At 34.7% G+C, this 21,863-nt stretch overlaps 1 protein-coding gene across 6 annotated transcripts in view; it reads left to right on the top strand.

The window, feature by feature from the left end:
* Positions 1–21,863, top strand: part of LRRC7 (leucine rich repeat containing 7) — a 561,274-nt gene that overhangs the window by 466,108 nt on the left and 73,303 nt on the right. For 5 of the 6 annotated variants that reach the window (XM_078451792.2, XM_078451793.2, XM_078451796.2 and 2 more), the window contains one exon: positions 13,243–13,362. In XM_078451792.2, coding sequence (XP_078307918.1) covers positions 13,243–13,362 — 120 coding nt within the window. Of the gene's footprint in view, positions 1–3,964; positions 4,106–13,242; positions 13,363–21,863 lie in introns of all 6 variants that reach the window. The other variant, XM_078451798.2, reaches the window with a different exon arrangement.

Genomic DNA, 21,863 nt, shown 5'->3' with positions numbered 1-21,863 from the left:
TCCCTCCTGCCTTTAGTTTTACTTTATTGGCATTTCTAAGCACATGTAGTGAAGCATGAACTACATGAATGAATAGATGATCAGCATTTTATTTATCTCTATATTGTGGGGAAATCGATCATAATAGTTTCTCATGGATATTGTTTACTGCTCTTCGAGAGTCCATAACCTGTAGGTGAATGATTTATCAGATCTAGCCTAAATATTGTTAGTAAGAAAGAATTTGACTCTATTATATGGGACGGTGCTTCAATTGCTTTCTGGCCATTAAGGCAGAATGCCTCTCCTAGGACACAGAACTGTTCTCTAGTGACCTAAGGAGTACGATTTTTATTGAATCTATAAAAAGTGAGTATTTTGCCCCTTTATGCACAGACTCACTTATAATAAAGTCAAGCCTAATTTGTTTATAAAATTTGCATACAGTTACTGCTACGGGACTCGTAAACTTATTACTTCTAATGAGCAATAATCTTCCCAGCAAGAAACAGAAAGATAAAATAAGCAGAGATTAAATGCCCTCCTACACATTACTTTATTAAATAAAAAATCCTGCCACTTCAAATGTTGGCTTTTATAAAGAAATAAATGTTTAAATTCAAATAATACTATAGGCAACAAAAATAGCTGATGTCTTTATGAAGACTACAAAGGTACAAATTAGTGTGTATATTGCAACAACAACGCAAAAGGAAATTAATCCCAATTCAGTTAAAAACCGAGTCATAATAAAGCATGGAATTAATAGTGATTGAGGAGAGTAAAAAAAAAAAAAAATATATATATATATATATATATATATATATACATATATATATATACTATTTTAAAGCTGAGAATGACTTTTTGTTGCCTGTTCAGATCTATCTCTCTAAGAAAAATCTGGTATTCCATTTTGTAGAACTATGATCAATTGACCATTATCAGTGAGTATACTTCATGGCTTTGGTGTAGAGGGCTTTGCGTACTCTGCATTGACCTTAGAATCCTCAGGTCTCTTGTAAAAATAGAGCCTTTGTTCTCATTTCCTAGGGTTGAAAAACTTAGTGTAAATTGGGGCTCTGGGTACTAATTAATAATATACCATTAGAAAGTTTTGCTCAATAGTTTTATTATTTTACTTGGTGTCCTGTTAAAAACACAGGTCACTGCATTTATTATATATTTCTTTAATATTGAATTTTATGTTTTCAGGTATACTCTTTTTAAGTAATTATATTGTTTGGAGGTCGTGTCTACATGACAAGAACACAATTATTTTTAGGGAAAAGTGAACTGATAAATGGGGGTGTGGGTGTTAGTTTTTCAATGTGGAAATTGGTTCTGCCTTGCAAAATATTTCATCAGAATGTCTGTTTCAAATAGGTGTGCTCAGTCCCATTGAAGGGAGCCTCATCAAAGCCTCATGACTGGCTGTCAGTGGGAGACACCTGGTCAGTTGTCACCATGCCTTACCTCAACTTTTACCCTCCATGTAGACAGATAACTTGGAGGGCGAAAATATTTGGGGCCAAATAATACAGTACAGTTTGGGAACTCTGGCCTCGTGTAGACACGACCATACGTAACAGGGTAAGATGAACTAGTCAAGAAAGGTTATAAGAAGCTTTTCGGAGCATATGTGCAATGGCTAGTAATTTGAGGCAAGAGAAGAGTGAGTGAGAACAAAGCATGAGAAAGAAGACAAAATTCTAAGCATTTGGTACCATCATTTATTTACTGGTTTCTCAGATAAACAGTTCCTCTCCTTTGATCAGAGCTACTCTGCTAGCTGGAGCAGGAATTTGGAAAGAGGAAAATAGGTCTGGGGGAGGGGGATTTGGATCAGCAGAAGTTTGGAAGCCTCCTGCCAATCCCAGATCCAGATAATTAAAAGTAAACTCATGCGTGTTTCCTATTGCTGTGCCCACACCTTCCTTTTTAATTAGCTTCCACGTTTCCCCTGTATGTTTATAATTCCCTCAGTCTGTCTTTCATTCCTCAGATCAACTTCAATGTATGTGCAATAGCTTCTTATTTTATTCCAAGAAATTAAGTTACCTGAGAGTATTGCTTCAAGCCACTGGGTTCTGAAAGTTCTTTTTCTTGTTTCCTCCACGTAACATTTCTTCCCCCCTCTCAATGGAGTTATTGAGCTTTTCAGGCTGTATCTTACTTAAGACTTTCCAGCTATTCACAAACATGAATTCAGGGTACTGAAGCACAGTCTCGTTATATAAAACTAGTTTAGACATAGCTGTGCTACTTCACATACTGTTCAAAGTCAGACTGCACCGGAGATTTGGTGTGTTTCTTTCCCAGTGAAATTTAGGTGAAGATTTCAATCCGGATATCGAATAGTTATGTTAGAAACCATAAGATCTTTGTCCATTCTTCGTAAGACAGAACTGCCTAGAGGCCTGGACATTGGATAAGCTTAACAGCCCAAAATGGTGTTGGTTAAGGATCTTGCCCAGTGTTGACCTTGGAGAGGCAGCTACAGATAAAAGATGCTGTTTTCTCCTGTAGTTTAACCTCAAGGCTCATGCTTCCACTACAGAGTCCCACTGTGACTGAGAGAATTTAAAACCTGAACCCCTATGTCCGAGATTGCTACTCTTCTGCAGGAACTAAGAAGGCACTAGACTGAAGTAATTTTAAACCTTAAGGAATCATTCAGGTGCTAGATTGAAATGTTCAGTGTCCTTTTCAACTTTGGCATGGTGACAATGAAAAATCTCTGGATGAAATAATCAAGGATCCATAACAAATGTGATTGGTAGACAAGCACACACCATCAGGAGTATAGTCTTTCAACTGAGTTCAGTAAAACTGATGCTAAAAGTCATTACTTTGCAAACAACGCCCTCAGAATAGAATAGCTGTTTGCTGTTATTGTTAAAGAACATTCAGTCTTTAAAAAGTGTACTAAGTTAATTTGTGTAGTTTTTTTTAATCCAAAATAAGAGAATTACTTAAAAGGGCCAAATACTGTTAATTATTACATTTTTATGAGAGTTGGAAAGTGAAGATTGTACTAATGGAAGCTATTTGATGACAGGGTCTACAAAATGTTTTAATTTAAATGATGTTCTGTAGAAAAAAATTAACTAGCTATCAGACACTTGGGATAACTTTAGATGCACCGATTGAAGGATAACCACGATGCAGATATCACCAGAGTGCTCTAGATAGTTAGGTATTTTTGATACATAGCACTGTGCTCGCTTCGGCAGCACATATACTAAAATTGATACATAGCATTAATAGTTCAAATCAAAATTCCTATAGATTCATCATGAAATTTCTCCATTTTAAAATGTAATTTTTAAGCAACAAAAAAAACCCTTAGAATCCTCAGATCCACATACAAGTTATTTGACTGATTTTACTAAATTAATCAGTAAATTCAGTTAGCCAATAGTCAGATTGAATGATTTTTTGACCAGATCTTTTTCTGAGTTGCTGTAATTATGTCTATAGACAGAAATAAAGGACGCTGATTTTGGCTTTAACATTGTAGTACATCCATTTTAAGGCAGCATTAGAAGCTGGCATTTGTCTTTTGTATGTGTTTATGTCACAATGTGAAAGAGACCATGAGATTTGCAGCTGGCAGAATTTGATTAAGATCGCACTGTTTGAAATTTTTGAATCAATAGACTACCACAGATGAACAACATTTGTCCAAAGTCACTACTATCATGATATAAAAGAGATAGGTTTTATGCCTTTGAGTTAGCAGCAAATGTAAAACAGAATGTATCCTTGCTTTTTTGTCTTTTCTGTAGTTTTGGATGGTACTCATTATGTGCATAACTAACACTGTTTACTGTATGCTTCTGTCTGATCAAGTGCATGTTTAAAAGGAAGTTACTGTTTGCCCGCTTAAAGTTAAATGTTATAAATTTAAACATGTTCATGTAATAATCAGTTTGTTGAGCATGTGTTCACACCCTGTCACATGATTATTTCCTCTACTCAGAATGCTGCTTACAAACACAACACAGTTAACCTTGGCATGCTGCCCTATGGAGGTATTTCAGCAATGCATGCAGGCAGAAGCATGACTTTAAACTTGCAGACTAAGTCTAAATTTGATCTACAAGAACTACCTCTTCAGAAAGTAAGTATGGACTGCCTTACATGTGTCAGCATACCAAAGCCAATTAATGTTGTTTGTTCACTTAATGTGTTTAGGCTGTACATACAACCCTGCTTATAGACTCTCCTGAGTTCAAAAAGCACAAGGGCAAATGATGCGGAGCCCAAACTCTTAGCTGCTAAATGAATCTTTGGAGCTAGAACGATTCGCAGGTTTCTGCTTAATAGCTTTGCTTTTTGGATTGAGCAGGCACATGGCTTTTTGAGTTGCTCTAAGGCTCATTTTCTTATTACCCATTTCTTTTTCTTTTCTTCTTTGTTTTCCTTTCTTTCGTGTGTGTGTAGATATATAAACATATATTTTTAAACCTTTTCAGAGATAGCCCTATGTTCCCTTGCTGACACATTCTGAGAACAGAGCTAGAAATTATTGTTGGATTTCAGTTGATTCCTTTGGAAACGACATAGAGACCTAAATTAGAATGGAAATGAAGTGTTTGGCACTTCTCGATGCTCCTTCAGCCCATTGTCTTTATGGGAAATATTACACAGACATAAAACATGAGGAGCAAGTTGTGGTTTAGCTAGCAAATTGTTACTCACCCTAGACTAATGGGAAAGGAGCACATTAGCATGGCCTTAAGTGAAATTGTGGGCTAATTTGAAATGAAATATACTGGAAGAGGAAACATTTCCATTGTCAAAAGAACATTTCTGCTGTTTTATTCAGGCAAAACTGAGAATGCATATTTTACCTGTTGAAATGGATTAATGCTTCTGTCTTAGTTACATTTTGATGGAGGCTAATGAGTCATTTTCACACAATATGTCATTATGACTATATTATTAATATAGTCATTAACCTAGTAAGTTTTATGAAAAAAAGCAATGCAAAGTAGGGATAACAGAATGACAGTAGCCTCCAAACACTTCTCTCATAATAAAATTGATGAACATAAGAAAAAAAAACCCCATCCCAGCAAAATGAGGGTCAAAAGACCTTGAATCCATGTTTTATTGTCAAATTAGTCTTAATAACAATCCCTGACTCTGGATAGTTTGCTTCCTACTGTGAATAGAGGAATAAAACCAAAGAGACATTTATATTCACAGCTTTTTCCTCACCCACAATTATTTTGGAAAGAAAAAAAAAAGACTAAATTAAGAACTTTTGAATGTTGTTTTTCCTGTCCTCAGTCTCCTGTGGCAGGACAAGGGGTGTGTAGGTAACTTTCCTTCCAGGGAGAAGAACAAACCCTGGTTTGTGGTGTTTGCTAATGTCTGTGATGTAACCACTCCCTCTATGGCCAAATTCAAGGTACTAACTTAACATCGCTGAACACAGAACTGGGACATGAGTCCAATTAGCTCTCAAGAGCTAGTACAAGTCAGCTCCAGCACACTATCAGCAAGACCCTTTCTATGGCAGCCTCTACTTTAATGGAACCTTTTCTTTATGTCCCCTCAGATGCTCAGGGTTCTCATCTTCTGCCTCACAAAACCAGCATTCAAAAGACCCTGAAATGTGTTTGCACTAAGGAGTAAATGAGACATCACAACTGAAATAGGTCTCTCCCCTGGAGGGCTTGGCACTTGATAGAAATCAAACCCTTAAACTAAGAGGGTGGAATTTCAAAATTCAGTGAGCAGATTAGAGACATGTTGATAGGAAGGGAGCTATTGCTTGAACCCCCTCAAATTATATGGAAAACCCCTTATTTTGTTTAATGTTTAGTCCTATTTGCTTATCCATCTATAGAATGACATAAATATATTCTGAAAAATGGGGCTATACTTGAAACATATATTTCTCAATGTCTGCAGTGTTCCCCAGATATAAATTCGGTACCTCAGTGTTGCTGTATTAATTTTCTGATCTTGTGTGGGGTAGCCTAGAAAATGTATTCATTAACTGTTACTATAGCTCTAAGATCATTTATATTGGAAATATTACAGAGTTATCATATTTGGAGACTTTTCAACCTTCCTCGGTTAGGTACAGAGATGAGCTAAAGGAATTCTCTTTGGAAGCTGCATTAAACTGCAAACCAAGAATAATTCAAGTATTGAAAGATTCCATCTCAAAACGAATTATCATCAATATGTTATTATCCACACCAGGGAGAGAGAGAGAGAGAGAGAGAGAGAGAGAGAGAGAGAGAGAGAGAAGGCAAGGGAGGGAAAAAAGAATACCGACAGGGCAACTACTCCATTACCCCTAAGAGATTTTATGACCCTAAATTATCAGTTTAAGGCCTATAAACTTTGAGCTTTAGACATCTGGGACAACTTTCCTACCTGCTGGCAGTGCAGGAACTTTATTAGGTATGGGCACTGAGTGTTCGATATCTCAATAATACTCCTGACCCTGCTTACTCCCATGGATTCCAGTCTGTCTCTGCCCCGTTATCTTTGTGCTCAGGCACATCTCTTCCACAGAGCTTCTTTAATTTGAAAATTTCTTTGGTTTCTCTGCCAAGTTTTAGAGACAGCCTCTCTTAAAATTTTCCTTTCTTGGCTCCACTGACCATTGCTAACAGATCCTATGTTTGAGGCTTAATTTCCCTGAACCCTTCTCACCAGGAGACAGGCAAAAATTATTTTCCTTTGCATAAAAACCTATTACAACACTTTCGCTACTTAAGATAATAAAAATTAATGTCAGTAATTTAAGATTTCTTTTCAGTCTCTAAATGCTTGTGAGCCACGAGAATTTCATTGAAAATATAGAGTAAGATCAATTTATAAACAAACATTTTCAGTAGATAAAATTGACAAAACTGTTCATGTTCCCGTGGAAATACTGAGCTCTTTTTATTTATAAAATTCCTAAATGACAATCCTGGCCATCCTTAGTTAGGTGCTGTGGTAAATGACTCTGAATGTCGAAGGAATCTAAATTAGCATTTTCATGCATTACCATGTAAGCACTGGAATTCAAGGTGCAGCTACTTTTGTGTAGGTAGTGCCCTACCCGGGGAACATTCAGGGCTGAAATCCACACTCTTTCCCCATACTCTGTTTTCAAGCCTTAACCTCTCTCAATTAAGAGAAAGGAGCACTGTTTGTATTTTCTCTGTCACACTGAGACTATATTTTTGCAGGTTGCCCAGAGAGGGCACCTTTCAGTGCTTCTGACCTCCCCCGACCTCCATTTTTGGTAATTGACAGAAAGTCACTATTTGTGCTAACTGAGGTCCTGACTCAGTGTATTATTTGTTTTTTGGTTTGAGTTTTTATTTGAGCTACCAAAAATATCTAGGTTTTTTTTTCAAATTTTTAAACAAATTTGTAATAAATTATTTAAAGGATAAAGCTGTTTGTGAATGAAGATCAAAGAATCTATACTTCTATTTTAAAAGTGAATATTTATGTAGATGAAAAGAAAAGACTTTCCCAGATTTTTCTGTGCATTGAATATTTCTAATTTGTTCATATTTATTACATGCCAGGTCAAGTATTAAACATTTTTCATGAATTACAAGCCACATATAGGCTCCATACTATGAACAGTAAATTACATATTCTATGGTAATTTTATGACATCTGTTAAGATATTAACAGAATGTTAATAAATACAACAAAATTATTTTATTATTTTTTAAATGTTTTATTTCTTTTTGAGAGAGAGAGAGCATCAGCAGGAGAGGGGAACAGAGTAGTGGGGCCCAGGATCCAAAGCGGGCTCTGTGCTGACAGCAGCAAGCTCAATGCGGGTCTCAAACTCACAAACCATGAGATCATGACCTGAGCTGAAGTCGGATGCTTAGCTGACTGAGCCACCCAGGTGCCCCAAAATTATTTTAATATTTAATATTCTTTAGTGTTTTTATTCATTGATATTTATTTTAATTTCCTAAAAAAATTAATAGTACTTATAACCAGAACACTTAACCTATATAAATCAGCTATTAAATTATAAAATTATTAATATTTTCTATCTATTCATTTATTTATTCATTCATTCATTCATTTATCATTTATTTACTGCCTCTCCAAAAAGCATTTAAAGCAACTTTCTATGACATTATTAATGGTTCCATGTGCTTCTTTGGATGTGTTCTGTTGTAATTGAGCTTAGCTATTGTCTTGAAATTTTATGTTATTAGAGAGAAATCTAATATTGTAAAATGTCAGTTCAAATTGCCATTTTTATTATCCAGATTAATGGTAGAATAAGAATTTCAACAAGAGAATAAAGACTAGGATTTATTAAGTATCTACTGTGTACCTGGTACCATTAGGTACCTTAAATATGTTTTTTCACACTACCCTCATAAATCCTCAAAGGAAGTATTTATCTCATTGTACGAATGAGGAAACTGAGGCTCAAGTGTCACACAAAGGAACTTACCTCAATTCTGTTTTACTACTGTAACCCTGGCACTTAACATGGGAGTAGGCAAAATTTGAATCTGACTCTGCTTGGCACCCTGGTCCCTGCTGTTTTCACTGTACAATGAAGCCTTCTCAAATATTTACAAAACCTGGCATTTTCAGAGAACATAACTCAAAATAGTTGATAAAGTTTGTTCATATACATTATGATCTCACATCATCTTCACAGTAATCCAGAAAAATAGATATTATGGAATGGAGAAGAGAATACACAAGTCGAATATATTAACTAATCCAATACCTATCATGACCCAAATCATTCCCGCTGTGCTACAGACACAGGGCTCTCTTAGCAGAATTTAGTAAATGCTTAATGTTACCTTAAGTAACTTTACCTTACCTTTACCTTAAAATAACCGCTTAAAGTTACCTTACCTTTACCTTAAAGTTACCTCATGCTCATCCATTTCCTGGGCACTCAGTATCACCAGGAAATATGCTTGATGGCAGGGAAAGGCCAAAGATTGTGAACCCCCCAAAATCACAAGTTAATCATTCCTGCTACTGCAGCCCCAGAGACAAGTGGGACTGGGGAAGAAATCACTGGCCTCTTCTAATTCCACCTCTGCAGGTGTGTGGCTGGGGTATAGCATGATCTCTTCCACATTGAAGAAACTGATACTTTTTTGTCTTGTTCTTTTCTTTTCAACTTCTACCACCATATTATACCATAGCACCCACTACTTAGTGCCTTATTGAAACAGACACTAATATAAATTACAATTTCAGAGGAAGGGAAGTTGAAATGATGGAAATATATGTATTAAATAATCTTTTCATAGAATTTTGCCTGGAAGAAGATGACTTTGCTACCTGTTTTATTACTTGATACTCATCCTACTATCTTTTGAATTAGAGAAATTTAGATAGAAATGTTTGCAACTACTTAAAATTATTTTTTAAATTTCTAATGTCCTTTCTTACTGGATCTATGCACATGATTCAGGATCAAATAGTACCAACATTTGATATGCATTTATTCACCCTACTCTCATGGGTTACTTAATGCCATTTTTTTTCTGCTGAAAGCAAAGCAAGATTTATGTAGCACCTTGGGGCTATAGTTTCTATTGCCTATAGTTTCTATTGATTCTGCTGGATTTATTATTGGCTATCTATCACTCAAGGAAGATTCACTTATCTTTCTAATTATGAAAAAAACCTCCAGCCTGTAAATCCACATAAATCCTCATGGACAATGGCTAACATTACCAACATAATAATGTTAGTACTCATACATATGCTTCCTAACCACAATAATGAAATGCTGGTTTAAAAATCATCTGAACATTACATTACCACCTTCAGATTGAACCCCTTGAAATCAAAATCATTTATATTGTAACTTGGTGTATATTTGTCTTTGTAATACCTATTTTTTAAATATATGTGGAAAATAAATTATATTCCCATTTTCACTGGAAATACTCTTGGGAAAATTGTTTTTAAAACATTTTTGAATCTATGGTAATGCCTTTGTGAACTATAGGCTAATTACTAAGCAAAATAGATCCTTGAGATCTTAAGGCATACATCCTGAGACATTTGCAAAGTGCCAAGTGCTAATACCACTCTCATATAATTTCTCCAGCTAAATGCAGTAAGTATAATTTGTCAAGCATTCAGTGTATCCATTAATTAGCTAACCCAAGTAAAACTACTGGGTCAGCTAAGCTCATTTATTCATATACGTGAATCCTGCATATACACACATACTCACATAGGCACATATAAACACATGCATGCACACATTTATATACGTGCACATATATATCACACATTTTCATGCATATTTATGTCTCAGCCAAATTAGAAATTACTTCTTCCAGTACACACTTGTGCTCATTCACAGTAGTCAAAAACATAAATGTTAAATCTATAAATGTCCATGGTCATTTTTGGGACAGAGTCCCATCAGCAAAACTCCTAGCATTGGAGTATTTCTTAACAAATATAATTTCTGATTTTTCACTAAATCATAATGACCATTTTGTCTATATTTTGAAATATTAAAGATCTACAGAATTTAGACGCTGAGAAAATGGTGCAATATGGTGATTTTCGATGTCTTCTATATTTAATTGGTTACATATGCTGAGGAAAAGAAGATTCATTCCTACTTTTCTAAAGTATCTAAAGAAAACATCTAGAATGTAGTATTAGAAATAATTGAATGAGTAACTGAATCTCAATTTGGTTATTTTCTCTGAAATAACAAATTTCAACAATGATAGCTTCATTACTTTTTTAAATGTTTTTCAGTTGCTCCTTTTAACCTTTGTTAGAATTTTCACAACTCAGCAACTGCATTTATATACAATTCAGTAGCAGTTTGTGAAAAGTATAATTTTTTAGTAAATAGCTGTACACCTTAGGAACAGAATGTGAACACACTGTATAATTCTTTTTTAGATTACCCATCCCCGCCCTCCCCCCAACATTGATAAGCTGTTTTCATGGTCTTTCTACTTCTCCAAACTTAAACTCCCCTTCCTCCCAGGATGTCTCACTTAAGAAAAACAAAAAAGGCCAGAGCATTCTTGAAATGAATAAAGGAAATTGCTTTCAGGAAATTCCTTTAATTTCCATGTCTAGTGAAAGTATTTTTTTCACGTGTCTGCATGTTTATGTTTTCTTTGACCCCTGTAATGTAGAATCGATGTGGTTGCTAATTCTAATTTTAAAAAGAGAGAGAGATTCCTAAATGAATGAAGAACCTACACCATTATGATATTAGGATGTCGACTAAAGGGTTTTCACCTTTTTTTAACACCAAGAAAAATTCTGCAATTCTCAGTTGCTCTCTGTGACAAAGAGTCCTGTCTGGGAAGCTGAAGCAGGACTCGTAGAGGAAATAGAGAAGGAGATGGACATGATATAGAGGGGGGAAAAAAAGGGATACCTGTGTTATATATTCTGGCCACTTCTTAGAAGTATATTTTGCAAACACCTAGCCAGATGAACACATTTTTTATCCCATTTCACTGGCAAAGAAATCAAGCCAGAAAGACATGTATATTAATTTAAACCAAAAACAAACAAACAAACACCAGCCAGGAGTGCTTACCCTGAATACTTATATTTTAACCGCTTAATTTTAATAACTTGATTTGTTGTATTTTAATATATAGAAAAACTGTGGGGGGGGGCATATGCAAACGTGTTGATCTGAAAAAGGAAAAGACTATAATGGAAATATTATGAAGGAAATATTAGGAAATAAAGGAAAATTAATGCTTGAAAACAGACAGACAGGGATTTAGTAGCAATCTGTTTTTTTTCAAGTAATATGTACTTTAAATGTGTTACCTACATGCGAATTTTCAAACAACCACAAGTGAATGCATTCCTAGCTAACCCAGAAGCTTCAGTTCAGGATGGTTTTTCTCTTTGTTCATAGTTTCTGATAGACTCCTGAAAAAGGAATTCACATGGCCAAAGTACAATAAGAAAATTGAGTTACCTCCTTACTTTTCATTATATCCATTATACCTTAGGAAAACTCCATCTGGTATCATAACCCTGTTTTAAAATAGTTCCAAGCAATCCTTTTTAAAAAACGCATGCAATCAGCATGCAGATTGGATGGTTATATAATTGTTTTTTAAAAAACCAACGAGGACCACTCTGTATAACCAGATGAGAGCTGCCAAGCCGCCCATCTGTGCAACATTGTGAAGAGAATGGCCCAGTTCTCCCACCCTGGGGTTGGACACTTCCTCACACAGAATAGAGCTGCACATGCACCCTCTAACTAGGCTTGATTTATCCATAGGGATGCTTCAAAACATATACAGAAAACGGTGTACGAAACAGCATAATTTCTCATCCACAGAAGAATTCCCCAGCAAATCAAGGAGTAGCTGCATATGTGGTAGGTTAGAGAAGGAGAAAAGTCATTGAGAAAAGTTAATCTCATTCCACAGGAAAAATATACCACTATTATATCCCTCTATGGGAGCCCATCTTTCTGATGCTTGTAATTACCTGCTCAGGTCAAACTATGGAACTCTCTCCCATATCAAATACTAATAATAATAAATACAGGGGTATTATTATTTGTTAAAAAAATAAGCAGTAAATCAGCTAAAAATATATGAGGTGTTTAAACTTAAAGCACAAATGATCTATATAAATAAAATTAGAAACACAACAGTCAGATTTATTTTATGCTGTGATTCTAATAGCACAACGTTTTTGATGTTGCTTTCATATTTCCCTAAAAGCTATCTGTATATAATGTCATAGTACCGTAAGTCTTACACTATGCTATTATTAACACTATTTTGGATTAGTGCAACGCATGTTCTCCCAGAATCAGTACAGCCTTATAAAATTTGTTTTAGGTTTGGAATATTGAAAGTTATATACTGTATTATATGGTTTCAGTTTATAGTCTAAACGGTAAGATTATAGTAAAGAAATGAATTAAGCAATTTTTAAATGTTGTGGTTTTTAACAATCGGTTAATGTTATTAGGATTATTTTTTATTCAGGTATTGTAAATAATCTAAACTTTTCTTTAAAATTCAGTAAATAACTCTAAAGTGGTTATTTTCATTGAATTTCTCATTGCTTCCAAAAACCTGTCAATTCAGAATTCTTATTAAGTAAATAGTGTATAATAATACTTCCAGTTCAGAATATTTGTTTTTCTGCGATTAAACACAATTAATCTTACAGTCACTAGGGACTCTTTTCAGAAAACTATGATAAACTTCTATTACATCACTAAAGAATGCCATACCATTTTTGCAATAGACCCCGTCCCAGCAAAGCAACATTTTAGACAATGGACAAGAAGATGTATCTCCTAGTGGCCAATGGAATCCTTATCCTCTTGGGAGGCGGGATGTACCTCCGGACACCATTACTAAAAAGGTAACCAGTTTCAAATTAATGACACAAACCATGAACCTTGTGCACCCATTGTAATATGTAATCCATATTTTGTGTCATAACCTCATTTCTAATTTTGTAATAAATTTAGACTAAATATTTTCCCACTATAGGGAGTTTAGTTAACCATAAGTGCATGAAAAGAATGAAAAATGAACACTGCCAAATGTTCAGAGTTGGTTACAAATTTTTATAAACAATATCCTGCCACCTCTATGGATACTATCACCTCTTACTAGTGTCTGATACCCACCTTCGAAGTGCAAGTACAGGATTGTGTGTAATATACACTTCTGACCCTCTTGAGTTTAGCAGTATGGTGTAGCCAATTTGTGTAAAATGAAATTCAACTAAAAAGATTGATTTACCATTTGTAAAGTCATACCAGTTCATTCATCTAATCATTCACTCAATAAATACTTACTGAGCAACTGTGCTCAGCTATGTGTTGAGCAGTTTTTAGATTCTGGGGAACAAAAGTAAGATATGGTGTCTTAACTTGAAGATCTTTTAGTCTAGTGAGGTATCCTAAGTGGTAAGTAAGTAATTATAATGCTGCATGTTAAATTACCATAAAGGGAATAAGAAGAAAGCCACAACCCAGGAAAAGATAATTACAACATATATGAGAGACAAGGGATTGCTATTCCAGAATATATTTTTTAAAACTCATATAGTCAATAAGAAAAGACGTACAACACAATACAAAAGAATGGTAAAATACAAGAATAATTAGGAGAGGAAATAAACATTTTAAAAAGCAGAATATTTTTGTCAATCAGAAATGCAAAAAAAAAAAAAAAACAGATGCTACTTTATACCTACTAGTCCACAAAAATTAAGTCTGAAAAATGTAAATTGTTTGCTAGTATAAGAGCAATGGAAACCTTTTCATAGTTCCTGTAGGAATAAAAACAGCCATTTTGGAATCAAATTATCTTATAAAGATGACCATGAGTGTACCTTATATTCTAAAAATTGTCCTCCTAAGATGTTATTCAAGACACTTTTAATGTTTACAATGGTAGGAAACTGGAAAAACCTACCACCAGAAAAGTATGTAAATAAATTCTGTTATTCACCCAAAAGGATATTTTAAAGCAATGAAAATTAGTTAATCAGTAATTATAATAATATGTATAAACCTTAGAAACATAATTTTAGTAAAAAACAAGTTTCAGGAGATGGAACACATCAAACCTATGAAATTTATAATTCTCAAGAATAAGCAAAACTAAAATATATTGTTTAGGCATAAGTACATGACTCAGAAAACTATTTTTAAAAGGGAATGGTTAGCAAAATTTATGATTAGAGATATCTCTAAAGAGGAAACTGGGGGTAAGATCATGGAGGAAATTTGTATTATTCTTGCTACTGTTTTATTTCTTAGGTTGAATTTTATAATTATGCTTCATAGCTTACATATATACTACATAATCACATACTTTCTTTGTAATTTAGGTGATGATTTTCCTCTTGATGACTACTTCAGTGCTTTTAAAATAGATAGATATATATATTAAATATCAAATTATTTTACCTCAAATAGCTGTTAATGCCCTGATTACAGGTGTTACACATGTTATTAATCTGCCTGTTGGGCAATATTTAACACAGCAGATAAACATAATGTGTGGTTAGTGCTTTGAAGTTGGGATACAACGTTATGAGATTTTCTGGAAAGGGCACCTGTTTAGTAAAGAAACTAAAGTTGAGAGGAGTGGTGTAAAATAAGGCTGGAAGGTAAACAGAAGGTTGATCATGCTGTACTTTATTCTGAAGGAAATGAGAATGGGAGTTTTGAAATGTTTTAAACATGAGAAAGCAAAGATTAAATTTTCATTTAAAGAACATTCTGATAGCTTTTCAGAGAATGAATTATAGAGAAGAAAGACTGAAGGCAACTGGACCAGTTAAAAAGCTTCTACTTTAATACAGGGGAGAGTAAGTGGAAGCAATGGGTGGTGGAGCGAAATGCATAGATTCAATACCTTCTTAAAAGGTGAGCCAACATGATGTTGAGATTGACTGGACATAGGGTATAGGAGATAGATATAAGTTCCATGGTTGAGACACAGGTTTCTCACTTGGACAAGGGACTGATGTGCCATTCACTGAGACTGGAAGCACAAGAAGAGTTAATGGTTGGAAGTGGAAGAGGCAAGCCTAGTTTACATTTTAATATGTTGACTTGAGGTATCTTTAGGGTATCTAAATAGTAACGGTTAGTGGATATTTAGAGATATTTATCTGAAGTTCAGGAGAGAAATCTTAGCTGAAGATACAGACTTAGCAATCATCAAAATATATGTCATAATTGAGCTGTGAGGCAGATGGATGACACAGAGCTCCATGGGACACCAACATTTAGGGATGTTCTTAGGAAGGAGAACAGAGAAGGAATAACCATAGATTTTATCAATAGGGTCTACCACAAGTTCTAGAAACTTCAAAGGAAACAGCCTTGAATATTAAGTGAATATCTAGCTGATTATCAACATCTAGAGGAAGCCTCAGATTTAGTCTTCAGTTATATTATTTTAAATACTTAGGGTTTTTCTCCCTGTCCATTCTTCTATCCATATTGTTGGCTTTATCCCAAAATTGGTTCCTCTCATTATTTAAGTTGTGTGCCAGTGACAATTAGAGATACAAGCTTCCTCTTCCAAATCCATCAAGGGAAAGAGCCAAGTTTCCAAAAGCAGTCTGTTACAAGCAAAACTTTTCAATCCTAAATCCCTACCTCTTCTTAGCAAAACTTTTCAAAACCTCCAGCAAAACTTTTCAACCCTAAATACCAATGTCTTCTTAGATCTCATTGATCCAAAATAGTGAAGGACTTCCCACCCCTAGCAAGATGAATGGAATTATATGATTAGCTTTGACTAATCAGTTGGAGTAGAATAGATAGGGCTCTCAACTCCAGTGACCAATAAAAAAAAGCTTTATTCACTTATTACTCTGAATGGAATTAAGAGCTGTTTACATTAACCATCCATATATGCACTTTACCTGAAATCTATTTTCAAGCTCCATAATCATATCATCAGTAAAAATCATGATAATCATTTGCTTGCTTCTCTACTTTTTTTAAGAACCCCATGCAATCCTGTATTGATTAAACATTAGTAAGGTAGTTGGTCTTATTTAAGACTAAAATAATTATTTCATCTATGTGAAAACTTCATAACCTTTGATACTTCTTTTCAAATGTGAAATAATGTAGTATGTCTTTCATGTGTAAACTCATTTGTATCTTCTTCCTACTATCATGATATGCATTTTCAGATTACCTGAAATTTGCCTAAAATCTGGGATTTTAGAACATATAGATATGTCTACCTATTATCTCACAGAGTAGAGAGATTAAAAGATGCTCTAAATATCCAAATTTAGTTTATTATATTCTAAATGAATATATTAAGTTAATATTCAGTGAGAATCAATTTAAGGAAATGAAAATGGTAATGGGATTATTAACCTGGGCTTCAGGATTCACTGAAATAAATATGAAAAAAATACTACTATTTATTGTGTTTATATTTCATTATACAGGGAATGTTTTTAAAAATCAATATTACTTTTGCAGTTGAAGTGAGTAGTCAGGGTAGACAGAGTGAGAATGGAAAACTAAGAATTGGACTACAAATGGAATGGGGAATCAAAGGAGAATAAATGATGAAGTCGTAGCCAGCTCCATTTCAGTGTATTTCTTGAAATCTCTGTATTAGAGTTTTTAAACAATCTTATTATTATTATTAGAGATACTCCTATGTTACTACTGTGATACTTCAACTGTGTGGTATTTAGTGCTGTGATACTACCATGATCAGAAACCCTGTGGTGCTTCAGAGACCCAGGGGGAGACACAGTTTCAGAAAGGCTTTGATTGAACTGTGGCTCTCTGTTCTGGCTATCATAGCTCTTTGGTTGAACTAATATTGGTAGTACTCACGGATATGCCTGTGAGTACTTCAAACACTATAGGAGAACAAATTTGGGTACCCTCCAACACATCAAATATTTCAGACACATAAAATAGACAAAAAGTGCTCATCGATCAGAAAGGATTTTGTTCTTTATCTACTATTTCTGTCCTGAGTACCCGAGAGTGGCTAATCCATGGCAAAATTTGAGGGTGTTAAATCCCGACTTGTTTTTTTGCTTTCTTTTTTTCTGAGTGGCAAGAGGTGGGATTTAACTGACTTTTTTTTCTTTTAATGGTGTAATAGTAGGTGGTAGTTTTCAGTTCTCTCTTGCTATGTCAGTGTCCAAAATCTCAAATTCTAAATATCCGTCAATGCAGAGTCTGGGGGTCATTGCTGGAAGAACGTGTCACAGCTATGTAAACCTCCCCCTGAATTCCAAACATTACTACACAAGCACTTTAAGAATTGCTATTAAAAACTTTTGAATGGCTGAAAACAACAGTGGTTTCAGGAATATTTGTACGTTAGACTGCTGTCACATCTCTGCTTTCACAGCTGTCATCTGTTGGATTATGCTAAAGTCACTCTGGTAAGAACTATTATGTACCATATATTAAATATTACTCTGTGTTAGGTATTGTGCTAAATGTCATAATGTATTTCTTCATCTAATCCCCATGACAACCATATCAGGTAAGTACTATTATTTTCATTATTTTTTATTATTTTTATCCGCTGTACGGAAAAAGAAACAGTTTCTTCCGAGAGATGTGGGGTTTAAGTTAGATTACTCACCAAGATTTCACAGGTGACTACATATTTTAGATTACATTCGTATACTTAAGAGAAAATAGTAGGAAGTTCATAGTGAAATTTTGTTTTTCCTTTCTTATGTGAAATTTTTTTCATTTAAAGCCAGATATTATACTCTGATTTGGTAGACTCCTTCCATAGGAATGACAAGGCTGTTTTTCCCTACTTCTGAAATGACAAACTCTTTTAAGAATATTGAGAGTCTTAAAAAAATTTTGAGAGTCTTAAGGTTGCATATCCTTGAGGAGGTTTAAAATTGAAGGATAAAGCCCATAAGGATATGTTGCAATGTTGGAGCAGAAAAGCATTGTAGCAAAAAGGCTAAAGTGGCATATTAAAACAAATGAAACTTAAAACATTCCCTTTCTGGAAAGGGTAACCAAGAAACTTTAAAATCCTAGTGATATTAAATCTGAAAATCTTTTAATATGTAAAGACTAGACATTCAAAGGTCTCTTTCAGCATTAGCAACTCTTCCCTCCCCAAGTGTCTGTTTTTCTAGGTTAAGTGCATAATGAGTTGGCAGCTAGAATAATAAAGATAGGTACCAAGGGTCAACATCAAGATGGACACAGTTGAGAAGAAAAGTATAAAAATGCAGCTAATTTAGTCTTGGCTCATAAACTTGTCCCTGATGCTGAATTTGCCCAGGATTTTCTCACATCTACAAAGCCAGCTCAGCCATTAAGGGCTTCGTGATTGCCAGATGCTTGTCATCTGTGAGGCATGCCCATGAACTCATTAGAAGAAACTTAAAGAAATTTAAGAAAAATTATGTGGGTTTTTTTTTATCATTTTCATTGTCTTTTCATCCTTTCTTTCCCAGGAACCAAATTAGAATTTTTGCTTTTTCAAATCATATGAAGTATTAAAAGTTTTTTTAATTAAGTTCCTGGGAAGAAATATTCATTCCTTATTTTAATTTTGGCATTTCTCATGTATCGTAGTATAATGCATTTTACCATTTCTTTCTATACATACTTAGAAAGATAAGATCTAAAATACCTCCTGAAAATCTTATGTTGCCTTGCTGTTGACCATATGGTCAAGATATCATTTTTATTTTAAAACAAGTGAATCAAATTTTTACTAGAATTGGTTTTCCACTTGGTAATAAAAGTCCATCTATTGTAGAACTTTCCAAAAAAGTGAGATCATTTTTAAATAAGAAGTAGATATTTAAAAGTGTGACAGATGAAAATTAACCTGCATATTTAGTTATTTAAATAAAAAGCATTTTACTATTCTGCCATAGATATCTTATCTAAAATATATAATCATTAGAGATGGCTCAGTTGGTTGAGCATCAACTCTTGATTTCAACTCAGGTCATGAACCATGGCCATGAGATAGAGCCCCACATCAGGCTCCATGCTGAACATGGGGCCTGCTTAAGATTCTCTGTTAAAGAAGCATATATTTGTTAGACAGGGGAAGTTGAGATTCTGTCTCTCCCAGCTGCCCCTCTCCCTCACTGTCACTCCTCTCTCTAACATTAAAAAAAAAAGTGTTTAAAATACGTGATTATTAAGTTATAGTCATTGGAAAGTAACTTTTTCCAAACCCTTTTCCATTAAGAGCAAATACTGCTATCCGCACTGTATATATATATGGAACTGAAATAAAAGTAACAATAATTCACGACTTTTGTAATTTAGCTGAGACACAGCAATAGTGCTGTTGGAATCCCTTATATCAAAGGCAGGGAGGTGGGTAAATATAGCTTGCTTATATGGAAATAGTGGAAAGTCTAGAACAGGTAAGAAAGAGAGATGAATATTTAAATGCTGGAAAAAGTAAGGATGGCAAAAGTAGAATAGATCTTGAGGCTATAAGAGAGCAAGTCAATGTGTGGAAGAAGCAGATAGGAAAATCAACCCAGTAAACCTTGCATATAGGAGGTAAGATACAGGGAAATAGGTATGTTTCTCATTTCCATCAACTACATCAGAGTCAAGTTCCAGCTTAAAATAAAAGTGAAATAAAAAAAATATTCTGAAACTTAGTAATTGTCAATTATGTAGCTAACCTCTCCTTTTGTACAGAAAGAAATATGTCAGGTATAGTAGGTTTTTCCTGAGGCTTTGTATTTTTCCCTCCCAAAGCAATGCACATTATTAACAGTAAAGAACCACAAGGAATAAATGCCTCGACTTTGTCAGTCCATAAGCAAATGAGAACAACTTTCCCTATCACTGTGAGTAATGCCAAGCACAATCCTGGCTCCTGCTTTTCTGCTTCTCTTTTTCGGGCCTCATTTTTCTCCTCTGATAGAAGCACATTTTGCACTGGCCAGAGTAAATATTTCTTTAATTTTTCTGGTAGACTGGGCCATCCCTGAAAATCAAAAACAGGTTGGAATCATTTATATAGTCATTTTAAGCCCCAAGCATTTTTTCTAAACATTAGGAAAAGATTTTTCTGAGTCACTTGATAGACTGAGATTCTCCTTGTTTCCCTCATCCTCTTCCTGTCACTCTCACTCACGGTGGTGTCACTTAGGACTCTGTATTGAGCTCTATCGAGACCACATTGATATCCACGGTGACAGCATATTCCACTGAGGCTGCTGAGCTTCAAGAAGAAAGATCAGCCAAACTCATTCACTGTCAGGGAGCTCTGCCCAAAAATGAAGAAATGAGTCAGTGAAGGGCAAATTGATGACGTCATACAATTATGGATTTAAAAAAAAAAAAAAAAACTCTTGGCACAATCTGTTGCCCCCAGAGAGACATTTCCTACACTAATATATGCAGTTTTTCTCTTGACCAAAAGCCACTTTTTTCAGGGAACTAAAGTTTAAAAAGGACAGGGGAACCTTAATCCCTAGCAGGATTTTGAAGACAACTTTCTGGATCTACAATAATGCAACTATACTTTTCTTTGATATCCTGGAAAGTAGGGTTTTGGTATCCAGAAATAATCTGAAAATGATTATTTGTGTGCATAGTAAGTACCCACTCCTTAATTTTGCCCTTAGATTGAAAAAGGAGGGTTTTTTTTAACGTTTATTTAATTTTGAGAGAGAGAGATAGCATGACTGGGAGAGGGACAAAGGGTGGGTGACAGAGGATCTGAAGCAGGCCCTGTGCTGTGAGCGGAGAGCCCCACGTGGAGCTTGAACCCACAAACCATGAGATCAGGACCTAAGCTGAAATCAAGAGTCAGAGACTTAACCGACTGAGCCACCCCAGCACCCAAAAAAAGGAGTGTTAAGCAACACACGAGTTGCCTGGGAAGCAAGCATACCCACCGTCATACAAATCTCCTTCCAGGTTGGGAGGGGTCAAGAGTAGGAGAGGGAAGTAGGTGAAAACTATATCTTATATGATTTATGGTTAAGTATCAATTATTGCTAATATTGTTAGGCATCCACCAAATATCCATTAGAGGCTCTTTGAAATTTCTGATGCTTATGTTTAGTGACTACATTAAGACATGCAATAATGTCCCCTGCCTAACAAATATATGCTTTTATATCTACTAGAGTAGCCTCAGCATGGTCTTTATGGCATAAATATCAGTTATTGTTCTAGAACAGGATAAAAATGTACTGCTAGGTGTTAAAATACATACAATAAGCCAAAGAATAATTGTAGGAATCGTAAGCTAAGGGCTCAAATCTAGTCTTGAGAATTTCAAGTTGCACTCCTTTTATGTTACCAGTATCAGAACCATTATTCAGATGAATTAAATGTATGCTTTTAAAACACAGCTTCCTGATTGATTGCCATGTTA

Source organism: Panthera onca, chromosome C1 (genome assembly GCF_046562875.1).
Source record: "Panthera onca isolate mPanOnc1 chromosome C1, mPanOnc1 haplotype 2, whole genome shotgun sequence".
Classification (NCBI taxonomy): Eukaryota; Metazoa; Chordata; class Mammalia; order Carnivora; family Felidae; genus Panthera; species Panthera onca.
This window is presented reverse-complemented; position numbering and strand designations above follow the sequence as displayed.